The sequence below is a fragment of the Uranotaenia lowii genome, chromosome 3 (assembly GCF_029784155.1).
Source record: "Uranotaenia lowii strain MFRU-FL chromosome 3, ASM2978415v1, whole genome shotgun sequence".
Lineage (NCBI taxonomy): Eukaryota > Metazoa > Arthropoda > Insecta > Diptera > Culicidae > Uranotaenia > Uranotaenia lowii.
In genome coordinates, this window is record NC_073693.1 from 111,860,112 (window position 1) to 111,879,239 (window position 19,128).

Sequence of the window (19,128 nt, forward strand, 5' to 3'; positions counted from 1 at the left end):
ATGATGAAATCTTGGATAAAAAAAGGCTAAGCACAATTTTCCCGTATGTTTGGATAACGTGCCGCTATTAAGCCTACCCCCATTCTGATACCTATTTGCTTTTCAAAAATATAAATTTTGAAGAAATCGGTTGAGAAACAAGAAAGTTTTAGCGAAAACAGTGTAAACCGTCATTTGACCGCTCGCGGTATGAATAGGTATACTACATGCGTTATTCGAAAACCACAACACTTAGAAAAATTTTAAAAACGCAAAAATACTTGCATTTTGAATATAAAAATAGTCCTATCGTTAAATTTGCGAAAAAAAAAATTATATAAGGTGTAATCATCATTCAAAGTTCAAAAACCGTCATTTGACCGCCTGCGGTACGTTTAGTGTTAAACCAAAAGTGATTATTAAAATATTGTATTTTTAAATAACTTCATCATGTTGATGTGTCACGATTCTACAAATTTCCATATTTTCTTTCTTCCAGAAGCCAACTATCCATCTGCTCCGAGCCACCGCTGATGGCTCCCCGCAACCTATCGTGTCAATCGAGCTTAGAACCGTGTGTGCCCGAGGAGGACAGTCCAGATTTGGAACATCCGGAGGAAGCAGCACAATCCAAAGCCATAACAGGTGCCAATGACTCTCTCCCGTCAAGACCCGATTCATTGGTCCTTGGCAGCGGTACAAGCAAAGGTGCTACTCATCATCAGCAAAAGTCAACACAATCGGACCGAACTCCAAACTCCTCCGGGGCGACGGCCAAGTTTCTTTACCGCAGCAATTCGACGAAAAGTTTTCGCAAACCGAAGCCTAAAATTAAGAGCAAGAAATTGAGCAACGAATTCGATCAGATTTACGTGATTAGCAGCAACGAGTCGTCGGCGGGACAACAACAGCTGAAGGGGTGTGGGCAGTCGGGGTCAGGTCGTTATCCGAACTTCTACCACACCGGCGATGACGAGTTTTACGATTCTATCGAAGTGATACACGAACGACGCAGTAAAAACTTTAGCAAATTCAGTGCCGCCAACACTCCTACCGGGGAACAACGGGCTGATGAGCTGGCTCAGGAGGGTGGTGCAGGGGATCAATTCAAATTGCAACCGCAAACAGCGAAGCGACCGGATGGGGGAGGTGGGGTAGAAGGTCCTTCGATGAAAACGACTAAAGTCAGTGCCGATGAGCTCTGTCCGGTCGGTGAGAGTTTGGGGTCGAACAAATTTAGCGTGGTGGCCGACATTTCGCCGATGATGGCGCTGTCGAATTTTCCGGCTAGTCCGGAAAAGTTACTGCAGCAACCAGAAATAGCGGCTACCAAAACGCTCGCAATCGGGAGCAGTGGGGAGGGTGGCACCGATCTCGAGGAAGACGAGGAACCAGCAAAGTCGGCAGATCACAACAATAGTAGCTCTATCCAGCGCTACGATACGGTTATATATAATGCAGCTGCGAGCAGCGTAGAAAGCGAAGATAGCAATCCCATGGTGAATCCGCTGGCGGAGAAAATGGGAAGCAGACTCAACAGCAAAGGCAGTGCTGAGGGTGCAGGGAGTGATGAAAGTGCACTGCTGCCGCTGATGGAACATCCCGGTTAGTGAGCATGATAAGACAAATAGTAACTTAGGATGACGGTGGCTATGAGCGAGAATAATTTAGGACTAACTGAGGGTGTCAATATAGCTTGTAGAAAATGGGTTCAAAGTGCCACCAAAGTTCTAAATGGAGTCAACTCAATTTGGTATGATGAGTTGCTTCTCGAATAGCGTAGGAGTTCATGATGAATTGCGTTTCGTTTGTGTTTCAAGGGAATGCGTGATCGTGTTATCTTACTGATGAGTTGTTTGAAAAAATATTGATCTAATTACCTCTTGTTAATAACCTCAAAATGCTTGTCGAAGGTCGGTTTTCCAACGATGTCCATTTGAATAAAATTTTGAAATTTAAATCTTTCGATAGCGTTAATGGGAAGAAGCATTGACATCCTTAATAAGTTTTTTGAAACTCGGACTATATTTTTGGTTAATTAGTTTTAAAAAACTTTAGAAAAAATTTTTAATTGCAAAATATGTTTTTTAACTTTTTTTTTATTATCTCTTAGCTAGTAAGTATTTATTACAGATCAAAATGCAGGATATATTGATCTACCTAGTAACAACATGTAATAGGTTTCTATTGTGCAAGGGGAAGTCTTATGGATATTTTTGTTTTCACCAAACCAAAACTTTCAGCTCGGCTTATTCTAAAAGGCTTGATCCTGAAAGGTTTTTTTAAAATAAGTATTGACAAAAATGTCGGAAAATTGGTTCACCTACGGCAGAATCCGGTCTTATTTAACTCAGTATTCCACATTGCACAGCTTTACTCGGGCTTGCGTTAATATTTAGTTAAAATTCAAAACAACTCCGGATCGACCATGAATCTAATTTTTTGTGGAAAACTGCTCAGTTTTCGCCAAATTTTTTTCACATTTTTATGCAAAATTAATTATCTTAAATCAAGTATTGCCTAATTTTGATTTTGGGATCAAATCATTTTGAGCTATTGCCATCAAAACAATAAAAAAAATAAAATGGTGTGAAGTTAAATTAAAATGAAGCTGATGTGTTTTGTAAAAAAATAAAAGCATGCAATCGTATTGCTAGCATTTGAAAGTGATTTTATCAAACTTATGGATTAAAAACACCATACGCAAAAAACGGATTACAATTTTGGCGCCATCTGAAAAACTGCTGGACCGATTTTCATGACCAATATCACTTTGTTATCATGCTTTGTTATTATTATGTTAGAAGGCATCGAAAAATTGAAAATAAATCCAAAATTGTTCGATAATTATGTTTGTTTTGAACTAAAACTCCGTTAAATGTAAAAATTATTCCTAAAGCTCTCTGCAGCTATATAGATTTGCATACAGCGATACACAGATGTTAGTGATTTGATTTTTTCGGGTGCTCAGGGGTGCCAAGTGCATTGATATTTGGAAAATTATTACATTGGCCCTTATTCTGCGCCGCGCGTGACGTGATGATTGTCACCTCACCTCGGAGTCACCGTGAGATTTGTCACCTTATTCCCGTAGTCGATATGGGTAAAGTGACAGAGGTTCATTCTAGGTGAGTTGCCGAATGAACACATCTGTCAAAATGGTGAAATTTGTTCGCTCTTGATGTGTTTTTGCTTACGGTTCGAATTTTCAGAAGCAAATTTCTAAATAAACTGTTATGGTTTCGGTTCGTTGGAAACTACAATCCGGTTTAAAGTAGGTAGCAAACTTGTCAAGACAAAAACATTAATAATCTGTGCTACCGAATTGGAAATATCGGTCGTCTAAACTCTGCAAGGAACATCCAGAAAAAAAATCAACAGCTGCTGTCCCAACCAGTTTGTGCGATAAGTATATTCGATTACGCCAACCGTAATTCAGGTAAGTTAAGAATAATTCTGTTCTGGTTTGGCAAATCTATCTTTTTGTTTTGCTTTTCAGGTGGTGTAATTTAGCGATCCGGCCAAAGGTGCCGGAGATGTAAGCCCGAAATCAGTCTTCCGGAACGATTATTACGCTGGAGAGGAATACCAGTAACATGGTAGTTCGTATGGTAAAATATCACGGCAGATTTCCTGAAGACGGATTGAAAAACATGTCCGCAAAGCTAAGGAGTTTCTCAAGAAAGGACCAAACACGAATAAAAATAAAAGCTGCCGCCCAGATCGACTAATGCATCGTAGTATGGATTTTAACATCGGCACGAAATTTAAACACATTTTTTCGCCAACTGAGAACAAATTTTTATGCTCGAGAAATATTGAAATTAAAAACACCTCGTAAAACGATTTCTTTTGTCATGTCGTTACCTTCGGCACCCCACGCAAGCCGGAACATTTCACACCAACATCCGGAAATGTACAATTGCCACGGAAACCCGTAAGTACAGTGAAGGAACTTAAGAGCAACATTAACAACAATTTAAAAGTGTTCAACTTTCAGCTGGAAACTGCACCGAGCAGCAGCGGAAATCTTCCACAACCGGAGAATGATAGAGGGTTTCCAATATGCCGCCCTGCGAATTAACTGCACATGATGCTGGATGAATCAAACGCTTCTTATCGTACTGGACTTGAAAAGTGGCAGCTGTCTGAAATTTGCAACAGGCAAACCGGGAAGCAAACTGAATTTTTGATTATCTTTACCGGCTACCTTAAAGTCATATTATGCACCAAATCCCTATTTGTAAAATGTACAAATAAATTATTTTTAAGGTACAAACTAATTGCAATTATATTTGACCGTTTAATACGCCGTACTGACTCATTTTAGGAATTATTTCGAAATACTCTGAATCAGATTTCTAATTTCATATTTTCCCCTTAAATCTTTTTAAAAGCTTCAACAAACTACATATAACAATTTTAAAATCGTTTCAATTTTATGCAATTGTTCTTGCTTGCCCCACTGTATACAAATTTTTGGTTAAATTTTCGCCAAGTCGGTACCTGAATCGGTACCGACAATTGTCACCTAAAATCGTCACCCGAATGCGACGATTCTCACCCACGGTGACTACGAGAATATGGTAAGAACTCACAAAGTTCATTCGAAGTGACAATCCTCACCTAAACCGACTACTGGAATAGAGTGACTTGGGTGACTCTACTATCGTCACGTCACTCGAGGCGCAGAATAAGGACCATTATAATTAGTTTAAAACAAGCAAATGTTAATTCTATTAATTCTATTAACACACCTGGTGAGGCCGCCAAAAAATTAAATTTTAGGTTTTGGCTGAGACCAATTTTTCGCCAATACTATCGTCCGTATCTACTCCTAAAGAGTGGTTTTCTGCATCATTTTGACTTATTTATATTCGTTTCACTATTCAAACGATGGCCTGGCGAGAAATGAAGTCAAATAAGTCACTTTTTGTATTTAAGAACAAAAATTCTCCCAGAGTACCGGAACAAAGGTCCATCGAAACATACTGGGCTATTTTGATGCAGGCGTTCAGTGAGAATCTCAAAGAGACCAATCTTGCGAAATAAATGGCAAAAAAGTGGGTTTCTGTAAAGCTAAAAAGCTGCTTTCAGATGTTGCGTTATTTTTTAGGTAGAGTTGGGCCCAATGAACGATTGTACAAATATGATATTGAACTGAATAAAACAAGTATACCAAAATATCACAAATGAATGATACTTTATTGTCTGAATGTTTAAAAGAATTGGTCTAATAGGTATTTTTTGCAGCGCTTTTACTGTGATGAAATCTGATGTGGGACACCCTTTATTCAATTATTTTAATTTGTAAGTCTCTCTATTTCAATTCTGATTTTTTTGTGTTCTTAAAACTTAATTTTCTTAATCTTTATCATTAACAAGAAAAACATTAATTTTACCTTGGCAAATCAAGGGCGTTCAAACCATATTTTACAATTCAAAAAATTGTTTGCGAGTTTATTTCGCTGAAACAAATTTACCAAATTTGAGTTTTGGGTTTAGATTTTTTTTAAATTGTGAAAAAATCCGGGCAAAATCTGAGTTTAGATATCTGGGAAACCAGACTGTTCCAGCCAATTTCAAATATATTTTTTCTGAAAATTGGGTTAAGCCTGGTAGAAACCAGGCAATATGGAACGCTTATTTTAAAGCAAACAATATTTTTATTTAGGGTGACAAAATACACAGAGCTTGAAATTGAAAACTAAAAAATCTGCACTTTATTTTTATAGGTCTGTTTTTATCAATTTTCAAGAGACTAAATTTTCCAATCTATATTGTGTCAGTATAAACTTTCAATGATGAATTGAACATGTTGTATTATAAATATGTATGTGAACTTCAAAAAAGAAATTTATAGCTTTTTTGATTATGATGACTGGAAGAATTTTGTCTCTAACTTGAATCATTTACACACTTGAAACAAAATTAATTAAATATATACGTCCTTCTTTTGACCAAAATAAACTCAATCATCAACTTGGATAGGGGACTTATTTTGAACCATCATGTCTATCTCTCTTATAATGCAACTCATCATGAAAAACGTTAACAAATGTAGCTGATGCTCGGGCACTAAATATGTTGCAAAAAAATATTCATGATTATTTGTTTTATAGGAAAGCTAGACAAGGTGGTCAAAAATTAGTCCACTGGTCCAAAATAAGTCCGTTACGCTGTATTTTAATTTAAAAAAAAATGTTTCTACTAAATTCTCTTAGGGAACGTCCATAAATGACGTAGCTTTTTTTTCGAATTTTTATACCATTCCCCTCCCCCCTCGTAGCATTTCATCACAAAGTCATAGACCCCCCCTAGATAATAACGTAGCTTTAATAAGCCCCCCCCCCCACTTTTAAAAATCAATATTTAATTTAGAATAATACAAAAAATAACAAAAAAGGGAAAGAACTTATAAATGGAAGTTTAAAAAAGCATATCAATCAGTCAAAAAAAATCAAGCTACCTTTCAACAAACAGGATAGCTAGTAAGTATTCAATGAGTTGCGTCGGTCCAAATTATCTCCATTCTGGATTCCAATGAAATCGTTGGGCAGCTTTCCTCCATCGTCTGTTCGGCTGGAATAATTGCATCTGCGATGTCGGCTGCCTCCACCCACTCTCTATCGTCCTCCGGAGTGATGACCAGCACTTCGTGTCCTCTTTTGCCTACAATTCGCTTTGGACGAATCTATCTATCCGAGGCTGGGGCCTTGTGGATTTTGCTATGCTCCTTTTGGAGAACATTTGAAGCAAAATATAAATTGCATTACTTGCATGTACGCTCTTTGATACGCTTGAAAACAGTCGGGCAGTAGGAGTCAAAAGCTACATGTTCAGACTGGATTGAATTAGGCATAATTTTGCTCAATTTTGATTTTTTTTTCGATATTTAATCAAAGCTACGTAGCTTTACTTGAACCCCTACCCCCCCCCCCCCCTCTCGTCACACATCGTCACACAAAGTTAAACTCCCCCCCCCCTCCCCCTCAAATGCTACGTCATTTATGGATATTCCCTTAACCTTCCAAAGCCGTTCGATAAATATCCGTTTCTGAAAAATTTGAGTTGTAGTTTGATTTCGTTCTCCTGGCTGTAAATGTTAACCGATTTTGATGTTATTATATTCATTGTGTAGGTAATTTATTTTTATAACCCAACATTTCAAAAATAAGTCGATATGTATAACTAGTTTATCAAAAACTGGTTCAGAAAGTAAAAAGTCCGAAAAATCAATTTCTTTTTAAAATACCGTAATCCGGGGTAATATTGTTCACTTTTTCAATATTTTTCGATTATTTTTCCTTTTTATGGGAATGTGGCAAGTTTCATATTTTTTAAACCAGTACTGGACTCCTATGAACGTAAAACATGTTTGCAGAAATTTATTTGACAACTTTAAATTTGATTTAAAATCGATTTCGTCGCTGTTCAGGAATTGATGCTTTGAGGTTACATTGATCAGTCTCCATTTTGATGGTTTTAACGAGTTTTATTGATCACTAGCTGACCCGTTGTGCTTTGCTACACCTTCCGGAAATAAATGTAATTTGTAAAAATTTATTCAAATGTAGATTTTAGAGAGCATTTTTTTAAATCAAACCTCATCATACTTCAGAACCAACAACTTTGAAATGAGAGCTGCAGCTGCAGTTCTGAATTGCAATTCAAAGATGGTATATATTATTTATTGAAACTTGATCTCTAAACTCTTTTTTCAAGATCTGAAATTTGTACTCTGTACCCAAAAAAACTTTTTAAAATTTGGTCCCTTCTTTGAAAAGCTCTTTATCTTAAATTTACATGGGAGCTCTCCCATCTTTTTCAATTTTGTCCCCCACTGCTTGAAGAAGGTAGGCAAATTTAACCGGCTCGATACCCAAACAGCACTTATCATGGTAATGAAAAATATTTTAAATTAGTTATGTTTTAAATACAGTGCAAATTTCTTTTTTTTTTTAAATAAATTTACTACAGTAAACATATAAATATTTAAAAAAAATACCAGTTGCATCACTAAATAAGTTCTCAGCGTTTTTTTTTTATTTTCTCTTTGAAAGTCAAATATTCAAAAATGTTGGCAAAAACAAATTTCTAAGTTTACATTTGTCTCGTATATTGGGGCAAGTGTCAATGCAAAGCTTATTTACAGATGCGTCAGAGTAATGGCTTTAAAATGGATTTAATACGAATTCCTGTTTTTTGTTCTATCAAGTTTCACTGATCGATCTGCAGTATTCCTGCAATATAAATTTATGTTGGTTACTCCACTTTAAACGAATGCTGTTCAATATCCGCTGCACTTTCAACATTCGGAATACCCCTTCTGGTCTTTCCAACATATTGAATCATTTTGAAAATGAATTTCTTAAAAGTTCGACGTTTGCCCTTGCCCCACCGTGTAAGTTGACAGAAGGGAATATTGTTTTTAACACTTTAAGGGTAAACTAAAAATTTCTTTTAAAAATTTTGCGTCCAGTTGAATATCAGTTCTAACTAAAGTCTCGCTTTTCAAAAACGAAGCGGATCAAAAGTCTCTTTTATGCAGCCATGTAACACAAAAACACTTTTCATGTTAAGTACGTACTTAAATTGGTATGTAAGCAAAAAGTACGATGGTTTTTTCAGAATTATTTAAAATAAAAAGCTCCCATTTTCATTTCTAGATTCGTTTCAGCTGTGTATTTGGGCCGAAGTAACAATTTCTAGAAGAAAACATAATTTTTAATTTTTTTTAACAGAAAAAGTTGAACGTTTGAACATGTTCTGATGTTCCTTGAATGAAAAGTCGAATGCTGCCTACATTAACACGAACTAAATATTGAAGTATTTTTGCAAATCTTTCAATTGGTTTTGATTCGATTGATAAAATATCAATCCGTGTCACATCTAGGCGTCATTTATTACCACGTGCTGTGTACAAATCAAATAAGCAAGAAAAAAACACATCTAGGTTGCATATCGCCCCCACGTGTTTGAGAAACAGGCGCCTTATTGTTAAATTTTCCAGCAATCAATAAATAGTGTGCTTTGGTTACTATCCTCTTGCGACGACGTTTGTTCGCCCATGGAGACGAAAAACAAACCCCTCAAAGAAAATATGCTTGGTTGAGAAATACGCGCCAAAATATTCCTACTGATCAGTATGCTATGCCTGGGCTACTTTCCTTTGGCTCGCGACGCCTCGACCATAGAGACGAAAAACAAACCGCCCAAAGGAAAAAAAAATCTCAAGAAAATGGATGTCATGACTTTAATTTGTTTCGAAAAACTACAAATTTTGTATGGAAGCCCCCCTTCCCTTAAGTCGGATGGAGTTTTGACTATTACAGAAACCATCCCCGGCATCAAAAACCCTCAGATGCCAATTTTGACGATGATCGGTTCAGTAGTTTCCGAGTCTATAGGGAACAGACAGACAGACAAACATTCATTTTTATATATATAGATAAAGGATACAAAAAAGCTTAATCATTGTTAACAAACTCTAATTTATCAATTTTACCTAAAAACAGTTTTCAAAAATTTGAACTATAAGCAAAGTTATTGATGATAATGTGGAAAAATTTATTGATGGTCAATGTAACCCCAGTGATCAAAGTTTCCCCGTTTTACGGTACTCATAACTCCTGACAGATTTTCTGTTTTAAGTGTTTAATTGATGTTTGTAATCGTCAAGAATCCATCTATCCGACTATGTATTGTTATATGTTGGGATCCAATGAAAGTTTTGACCACTATCTAAGATCCCTCGGTAGAAAAAATCTTACTTTAAAAAATCGACATCCAATTTTGACTTTGCTTAGCTGTGTTTCATTTCCCAATGAATCGATTTTCAAAACTCTTATTTTAACTTTTTGTCGTTAATTTGATCATTATTTTCATAGAACATACTTGGTTTATCAAAACTCCCAGTTCTTCAGTATATTGCAATGATGATGTGCGCTTCGAGTCTTATTGAACCGAACAGCTTTGGTGGGTTAAATTCAATAGTTTAAATTTTGGTTTAGTTCCAAATTTTAACTCGTATTTTTTCTGGTGTTTCGAAAATATTGATTTGTAAACTAGACTGCTAAAAATTTATTCCCAAGCAAATTTTTAATTCAGAGTAAGGATCATCATTTTGAATAATTTATTAATAACTTAACCAATTCCAATACGTAGGTATGTAGCTCATTGGCTCCGGCGTTCAGAACTTGTTAAATTATGAGTTTTCTTTCTTTTTTTGTTTACTTGATATATTCCTTCTGATGCATATTGCACAGAAAGCTTGACACCTGATCCCCGAATGTCCTGATACTTTGAATTACTTCGATATCAATTCGCCAAAGCCGACCACACTTTACAGTAAGAGTCCGAGAATTCCACCGACCCAATGAAAAAAAAATTTTGTTCACTAATTTTCGCCCCATCACGACATCAAAGGCAACCTGGATCATTTCAAAATATGCAAAGGTGATTGGTAGGCAATATCGACGCTAAATGGCAATGTAATCATTTTGCGAAAAATCAATTGATTTTTCTCTCAAATATCTCGCTCGACTGTTTGTCTGTGACTTAACCATTGATATGAATTTTCGATACATTTTTTTCAAGTCAACTGCTTTAGAAATCAATTTTCTTATTTATTCTGCATTTTTGTATTGATTATATTTCTAGCTGAATTCGAGTGAGTGAGAGATCACCATCAGGATCAGCATCGTTATCGACCTCAGGATCAAATTTAGAATAAGAATCAGGGTCAGCATAAGTATTAAAATGCTTAGGAATATAATTGAGATTGGGAGCTAGGATCAGAAAAAGAATCGGGATAAAAATCTGAATCATGTTCCGAAACAGGATCAAGGTCAAGGTCAGGTCAGGTCAAGCTCATGATCAGAATCCGTAATCTTATCATTATCTCCATTCTGATCTTTTTTTGGTTGATAATGTTGTTCAACTAAGGAAGTTTAAAAAAAATAAAGTTCAAGAAGTTGTGTACAAGCCAAAACCGGAAGTTTAAAGTGTGATCAAAGTACTGGATGTGTTAACCGAACCTTCGCAATCACTTGATTTCTCAAATTTACGTTTTCCGTTCTTTATTTTTGCTCTCGACCGGGAATAGATTTCTGTCCAACTTTTCGCACCAAAATAAGAATCAAGAATGATCACAGTAACCCATTCATCGACCGATCTCATCAGTTCATCCGCTCACACATTCATTCAGTTAATTAACACTCACACACCACTCATATTACACACTTCAATCGCCTGATCAAGTAGCTTTACTTTTTAACCCAGTTTACGCTGTTTTCTGGAATCAATCAACTATGTTAGATATATCACTATCTGTGTTATCTTCAAACGAATATAGCAGAGAATTTTATCAAGGTATTTATGTAAGTATCTGATACTTATACTATATTTTACTCAATTATTAAACATAAATCTTTTCTCTAGTTCATACCTACCACACTGGAATTTACTGCAAAATCTCGAAAGTGTTCGAGCTTGATTGAGTGAATTTATTTATAAAATACAAAAATAAAAAGAAATAAGTTCAAAATTGAACCATCCCTTGCTGCGTGAACCATCCCTTGCTGCGAGAGTTTCAAAACTTTCGCAGTTCGGGAATACAAATGTTTGCTAAGAAAATCGAAGGCTATTTTAAGTATTCCTCTCATGTCAAATTTGAATTCTTATGGATACTCTTAGCTCTCTATGCTCATAAATTGTAGAAAATTTGTTTTAGCTTTTCGATGTCGATAAAAAGGGGGTACCTTAAAAATTATTTCTTAGTACACGCCTGAGCCTTTTGAGTTGCCAAAATCGAACGGTTTTTTCATCAACTTTTTTGCCACTTGTTTTTATTATCATTTAAACAATTTCGGTAAATTTTTTCGGTAAAAAAAATATTTTTGTAGTTATAAACATTTAAGAACATAAAAACATATTCACGGTGTTTGTCCAAATTATATTGGTCTTTTCACAGCGGAAAATGTCGTTTCAAAATACCGTTCGATTTTGGCACATGTGCAAAAATCGGATGTTGCCAAAATCGAATGTTGCCAAAAACGAACGGGGTTTGTACATTCAAAAAGTAGGTAGGAGAACTTGGGGTAAGCCTGGCTTCCTAAAGAAAATAATCATTTGGCAAGAACTGAAAGCATTTTTATTATATTTCCTTCACAGAATCGTTGGTAAGGTTGTCTTGAATAAGATATTTACGTTGTCAATGATTTCGTACCATTTTTTTAAAAGTATATTACCTATTAAAATATAAAAACAGTGGCAAAAACAGTGTTCATAACCGCTCAATGAAAGATATTATTATTCTGTACAATGCAGATAAGTATTGCAGTTATCAGTTTACCAATTCCGGAAATTTTACCGAAACAAAAAGAAATATCGAATTAAGAAACTAGATATTATGTATACCTATCACCCGACCATGTCCAGGGTTTAAGCAGCTTTTTTTTAAAGAATTTTATGGATGCCTGTCCTTTATACATGGAATTTTAAGTGTCTTTTTAAGACATAAACACATGGAATGGCCAGTTTTCTGACTATAGAGGTGGACGCTAGCCTCAGGAGACAAATTGTAACGTAACATGCCCAAGTAACAATTTTAGCTTTATTATGGTCAGCAAAATGTCGTTTGGACCATAGCATTAATCTTCATAAAAAGCTAAAGTACATTCATGACCATTGACCTGACCAATGACCGACCATTCATTAGAATGCGCCATACCATCAGCCATCTTCCCAACTTAGCTATATTTTGAGAATACTTAGTCTTACTTTAAGATTCAAACTAAAGTTTTAAAGTTCAACTTTTAAATTTTCCAGTTGATTTTAGTAAATATCATTATACTGTTAAGAGTAGCTTCATGCTTCAACGTGTGGAATAAAGTCATTAAAGCATAGAAATTGGTTCCGAATCCGATTTGATAACAGCCTTTATACCATTAGGTATGTAAACTATTAATAGAATCTGAAAGGACCCGTACACACAAAAATGAAGATACCATCAAGATACATATACCTTCTAGGTGGCAATAATGGCTCTGGTCCTGCTGCCAAGCCCTCACAGGTCAGGCCAAGCACTAGGAAACCAACCGGATGTTAATGGAAGTTATAAAAGTAAACGATCTTGTGAATGGAAAACCAATGTCGAAGCAAACGAAGGGTGGGTCCGGAACAAAGTTCCTAACCTGCCGGTGTTGTTGCCATAAAAATTCATTTATCACGTGTTTCATTGAAAAACAAACGATGGGCGATGGCCAAAGGATATTCGTTAAGGGAAGCGAGCGACAAATGCAGGCTAGCAAGCTAGCTGGTGAGCAAATAGATAAATATTTGAATCGATGTTTTCATTAGAATTGTTGGTTCCCATCCTGCTGCTACTAGGGGAAAAGTTCATATAACGCCCCATGTGGCTAATACGCGCCACCCTTGTTTTGAAGAATCTGAAGCATTTTAAGCCTGCAAAATATTACCAATTTGTTCTAAATGCTGTGATTGGTCATGGCAAGTATGAATTTTTCCTTAAAATGCTCCTGTGTCGTGATAATTTCACAATTTAGGTTTTTCTTCATTTCGATCTAAATTTTAAAACACTTTCAATAAGGTGTCAACAAGCAGAGAAAACCGAATAAGACAATATTTTCTGACACATCGATAGAGGAGAATCTAAACTACGATTTAATGCTAAAAAATTATACCGAACTCGCTATGGTATGCTTTTTATGGGTATGTTATATCACGGCCCATGCGCTCGTTATAACGCACCAATCGTAGTAGGCTGAAAATAGCATTAATTTTTCAAAAAGGCCAATTTTCATTGAAAATGAACAAAAAGTCGAAAACCTTATTTTGAGCGTTATTTCAGCCCAAAAAATCTACTTTTATTTTTTTTTTTTTTAAATTTTGATTAGTCCATTTTGATTTTATTTCCATTCAAAGTGTCTGTAAGTATTGGTGTGTTTTCGGTCTTCGGCTGCTTTCGGGTGGGTTCGGCTGCTAGGCGCGTATTGAATACACGGCGGCGCGTATTTGCAACACAGTTTTGTTCTGTGGCTTTGAATAAGGTTTTAAAAAATCAAGTTTTTGAAGCAACTATAGCTATTTGAGTAATAAAAAATCATAGGCATTTGTAGAAAACAATTTTCTTCAACGATTGCACCCATTTTTAACACAATTTATACGTGGAATACATAGAAAATCAGCGATTCGCTTAGGTGGCGCATAATAGGGCATGTTCCCCTACCTACGTCAAATGATGATGGTAGCTTCCAATTTTCCATTCCTTTAACCAAAGGGCAGCGAGCAAAAGGTACGTAGGAAGCTCAAAGAAAAGACTCATAAAGGGTTTTCCAGGAAGCGGCACAGGAGAGTGAGTGAGCAGGTCATCGACTGAAAAAAGAGAAGACAAAAAAACGCTGTTTGTATAGGGTGTTGAGTACAATTTTCCTTTTTTATGCAGCATGATTGTGTGATGTAAGAAGTGACTGACAATTCTGGGTGTCAGAGGTGATTGATTGTTTTGTATGCTCAGAAGGAAATGAAGAGTAAAAAAAATCCACGCTCGATGAAGTGTGGAGTAACAGGGTTTGCCAGTAGTAGTTGATTGAAACAAATATTAGCACTAATGTGAGTAACGTAGATTGGTTAGTTTGACGAAATCCCGACCGTAGTAGATCTTTTTGAGTGTCTACCCACTTTACATCTGACGACGAGTCCGACGAATGCTGACGACACATATTTATATTTGTTCGAAGAAATCATATACTCAAACTATATACCAGGAACAAAAAGTACATGAAACCGGAAATGGAACTCAACTGATGTTGAATTTAGCAGCAGCACGTTTGGACTGCGTATCGAGTAAGTGTTAAATTAGCATTTGAACAAAACAAACCAAAAGCTCTAGCCTGTTTAATCGATATTATATACATATATTTGATTGTTATTACTATTTAGGCGTCAAGTGTCGTTTACGAAAAAGAAGTGCTATACACGTTCACAGGCCAAAAATGGCGGAAAACGGAAAGCAAAACTAATTAACAAAAGAAAAAGTCTTGTACACACTCACTCACTCACTTACAAAAAAGAATCAAATTAACAAACAAGCAGCAATCATCATTCCATAACCACGTGTCTATTGTTGTCAAATTAATATGTGGGTGCTACCACTTTTGGAATCCAGTCCCATTTGGAAAGCAAAACCGATCCCAATTTATATACATACATACAAACCTAGAGTGCAACAAAAAGAGGGCGAAATAGAAACACGATATGGAAGAAAGAGCGCTCCCCCGTAACACAATAAATGTATTTTCCATGTAAATTGGTTGTTGGTTTTTCAATTCTTAGATATCACATGTTTCCCTAAAAATTGCTTACATGGTACCATTTCTCAGGGGAATCAAATCAAGAAACGAAATTAAATATAAATCAGTTTAAAACTATGGTAACCATAACTATAACTATAACTATAACTATAACTATAACTATAACTATAACTATAACTATAACTATAACTATAACTATAACTATAACTATAACTATAACTATAACTATAACTATAACTATAACTATAACTATAACTATAACTATAACTATAACTATAACTATAACTATAACTATAACTATAACTATAACTATAACTATAACTATAACTATAACTATAACTATAACTATAACTATAACTATAACTATAACTATAACTATAACTATAACTATAACTATAACTATAACTATAACTATAACTATAACTATAACTATAACTATAACTATAACTATAACTATAACTATAACTATAACTATAACTATAACTATAACTATAACTATAACTATAACTATAACTATAACTATAACTATAACTATAACTATAACTATAACTATAACTATAACTATAACTATAACTATAACTATAACTATAACTATAACTATAACTATAACTATAACTATAACTATAACTATAACTATAACTATAACTATAACTATAACTATAACTATAACTATAACTATAACTATAACTATAACTATAACTATAACTATAACTATAACTATAACTATAACTATAACTATAACTATAACTATAACTATAACTATAACTATAACTATAACTATAACTATAACTATAACTATAACTATAACTATAACTATAACTATAACTATAACTATAACTATAACTATAACTATAACTATAACTATAACTATAACTATAACTATAACTATAACTATAACTATAACTATAACTATAACTATAACTATAACTATAACTATAACTATAACTATAACTATAACTATAACTATAACTATAACTATAACTATAACTATAACTATAACTATAACTATAACTATAACTATAACTATAACTATAACTATAACTATAACTATAACTATAACTATAACTATAACTATAACTATAACTATAAATACAGTGAGCGAAATAAGAATGTGTTTTGCTTGTTAAAATATGAATGATTGAAAATAAAGAAAATTTTCTTCTACAATTTGTTTTGAATTGTTAAACCGATAAATCAAGCATAAGTTTACTTTTTTCGGACGTAGCAATTGGCATTGGGGATCAAAAATATGAAAAAAGGGTGCAAAATAACAATTGTACCACTTGTGTTTTTTCAACAAAAACAAGATTATTTCTAAAAATTTACGGTGTAAAAGTGAATATTGATGCTTCTACAAATTATTTGAATAGATAAATGCGTTTTAGGGAGTTTTATAGAATTCCAAAGGTTTGGCACCCCTTTTTCAATACTTTTGGCCCTCAACGTCAATTGCTACATCCATAAATAGTAAACTTATGCTTGATTTATCAGTTGAATAATTCAAAACAAATTGTAGAAGAAAATTTTGGTGATTTTCAATCATTCATATTTTAACAAGCAAAACGCTTAGTGGTACTCTTCTTATTTCGCTCACTGTATTGCGAGGATCCACGATGGCTCCAGAGAGTTATCTCAGGAGCCACTCTTTTTTTTAATTATATTCTGTAGCAGCTAGATAAATAATTAATAATAACTGATTTAGAATCATTAAGTTGATTGATATGCATTTATGCTGAGAATTTAGTAAATGCACACAAATAGGTAGAATTTTTAATAAATTTATTCAACAATTTTAGAAAGTCCAAATGAGGACACTGCTGATTTGTCTCGATAAAAATAGTGGTGCAAATGATATCAATTCTAAATCTTTCTCTTTTTCCTTGATTTTTTTCAATTAAGGTTAGGGGCCGTTCACTAATTACGTAAGCACGATTTTGGAAATTTTCAACCCTCCCTCCCCCCTTGGTAAGACATAGTAAGATTTTTCAAAACCCCCCCTCCCCCCCTAGTAAGATCTTACGTTTTTTTATTCTTTGAGAAATTGACACGTTTTTTTAAAATAGCTTGAAAATATTAAAAATGTGACCTACATGCTTCAAAGCAAAGCCCTTTTTAAGTAAAATTAAAAAACTGTTTTTAAAAAGCACAATTTATACAAAACAACAGATGAAATGTTATAAACGATAGAATTGTAGATACCGCCACACAATGTATCTACACAAAGTAGAAGGCCCGTGAGGAACAAAACGATGAAATGTGATGAAAAGTTTTTCAAATTAAATTTACCCTTCCGCTCATTTTCAACATCTTTTAACTTATTCTAATCTTCTATCCTTCTATAAACTTTCAATTCTTAAAATATTCTTTCTCAAAGAATATCAAATTTCACCGATATAGCCGATAAAATAATTTCAGACAATAAATTTACGGTGATTAACTCTCAATTTCAAAAATCATAAGAATCTTCAAAAATATATCATTCCATACTACTACAATTGGGGCAAAAATGTTTAACGACAATCACGTTGCCAACTAACCTAAAAGCTCAGACTCATTCAGCGGTAATCGATAAAGTTTTAGGATTTTTTTGGTAAATCGTTTGTTTAATTTAGAGTGTCTATCACAGAAAAACTGTCTAGAAATGCATTATTTAAAGCGCCTTATATTGATTTTTGAAGATTTTTTTCTGGTTGAAGTCATTTTCGAAACATGATGGATTCAAATCGTGGTGTAACAACGAGCCATTTTCCTTTTTGTTTCGACAAGCGACGATCTTTTTGCCTTTCTTTTAGAAAGGTATAGTTATCGGTCGATTTGGGAGATCATTAATTATGGGTCTTAGATATACCTTTATAGGTACCTATCGAATCAGCTCGACGAGTTCTGATGATGTCTGTGTATTTGTGTGTATTTGTGTGAATTTTTGTAAACTTTGTTCTCGACGTTTTTGTGAAACTGAGCAGTACAATAAAAATGATTTTTATCTTGAAAAATTTGATTTTTTTCTTCATCAACCTATAAAAGAAAGAAAAAAATACAAAATAGTTTGAAATTTTCTTTTTCATAGTAAATATCAAAAATCATCACTCCAAATAACGTGGCCATTTGGCTTGCTAGCCACAACCAGCAATCACTAAAATCAAGATGATCAAAACTATGTCGTCATAGACAAAGCGATGGGTGCGCTCGCTCTCAATTTCACAAGAGGGGGCGTCTTTTACAGAATGACATGTATGACACTTTTGATAAAACTAGTACATTAAAAAAAATCGGCGAACTTATCAACATTGCGATTTTAATTAAGTATCGAGTTTACAGTTTTAAACTTAAATAACATACCAGTTCAGCTTGAGGCCGAACCAGATCAAAAATACGAGATTGTAGTCCCGGTTTTCAAAAGTCCAATGATTAGTGATCATGACATCCGGAATGATTATCCTCTTCATAATTCATCAAATTGGAATGCACCAACGGGTCTAACATAGGGTGTTCACTCTCATACCGTAAACTACGAAAGCGACTGTTAGTCAAATTGAAACGAACCAAACAAATGCTATGATTTCTTTTTCATTTTTGTAACTTTGTCAGTTTTGAAAATTTTGTCATTTTGGTCAATTTTGTAAGTTTTATCAATTTGTTGCATCTCGTTTATTTGATCAATTTTTCCAATTTAGTGAATTTGGTCAGTTTTGTAATTTTTATCAATTTGGTAAATTTTATCATTTTTGTCAATTTTATGATAATGTTCAAGCATGACTCTATCAATGGAAAATGTTCAATTGGTTCTCAGTTTAGAAAATAAAATATCATTTTC

At 34.2% G+C, this 19,128-nt stretch overlaps 1 protein-coding gene across 7 annotated transcripts in view; it reads left to right on the forward strand.

The window, feature by feature from the left end:
- LOC129750784 (serine-rich adhesin for platelets) overlaps window positions 1-15,310 on the forward strand; it is a 251,248-nt gene extending 235,938 nt beyond the window's left edge. For all 7 annotated transcript variants that reach the window (XM_055745843.1, XM_055745842.1, XM_055745841.1 and 4 more), the window contains exon 9: window positions 479-15,310. In XM_055745843.1, coding sequence (XP_055601818.1) covers window positions 479-1,589 — 1,111 coding nt within the window. In that variant the 3' untranslated portion in view covers window positions 1,590-15,310. The remainder of the gene's footprint in view (window positions 1-478) is intronic.
- Window positions 15,311-19,128: the final 3,818 nt, after the last annotated feature.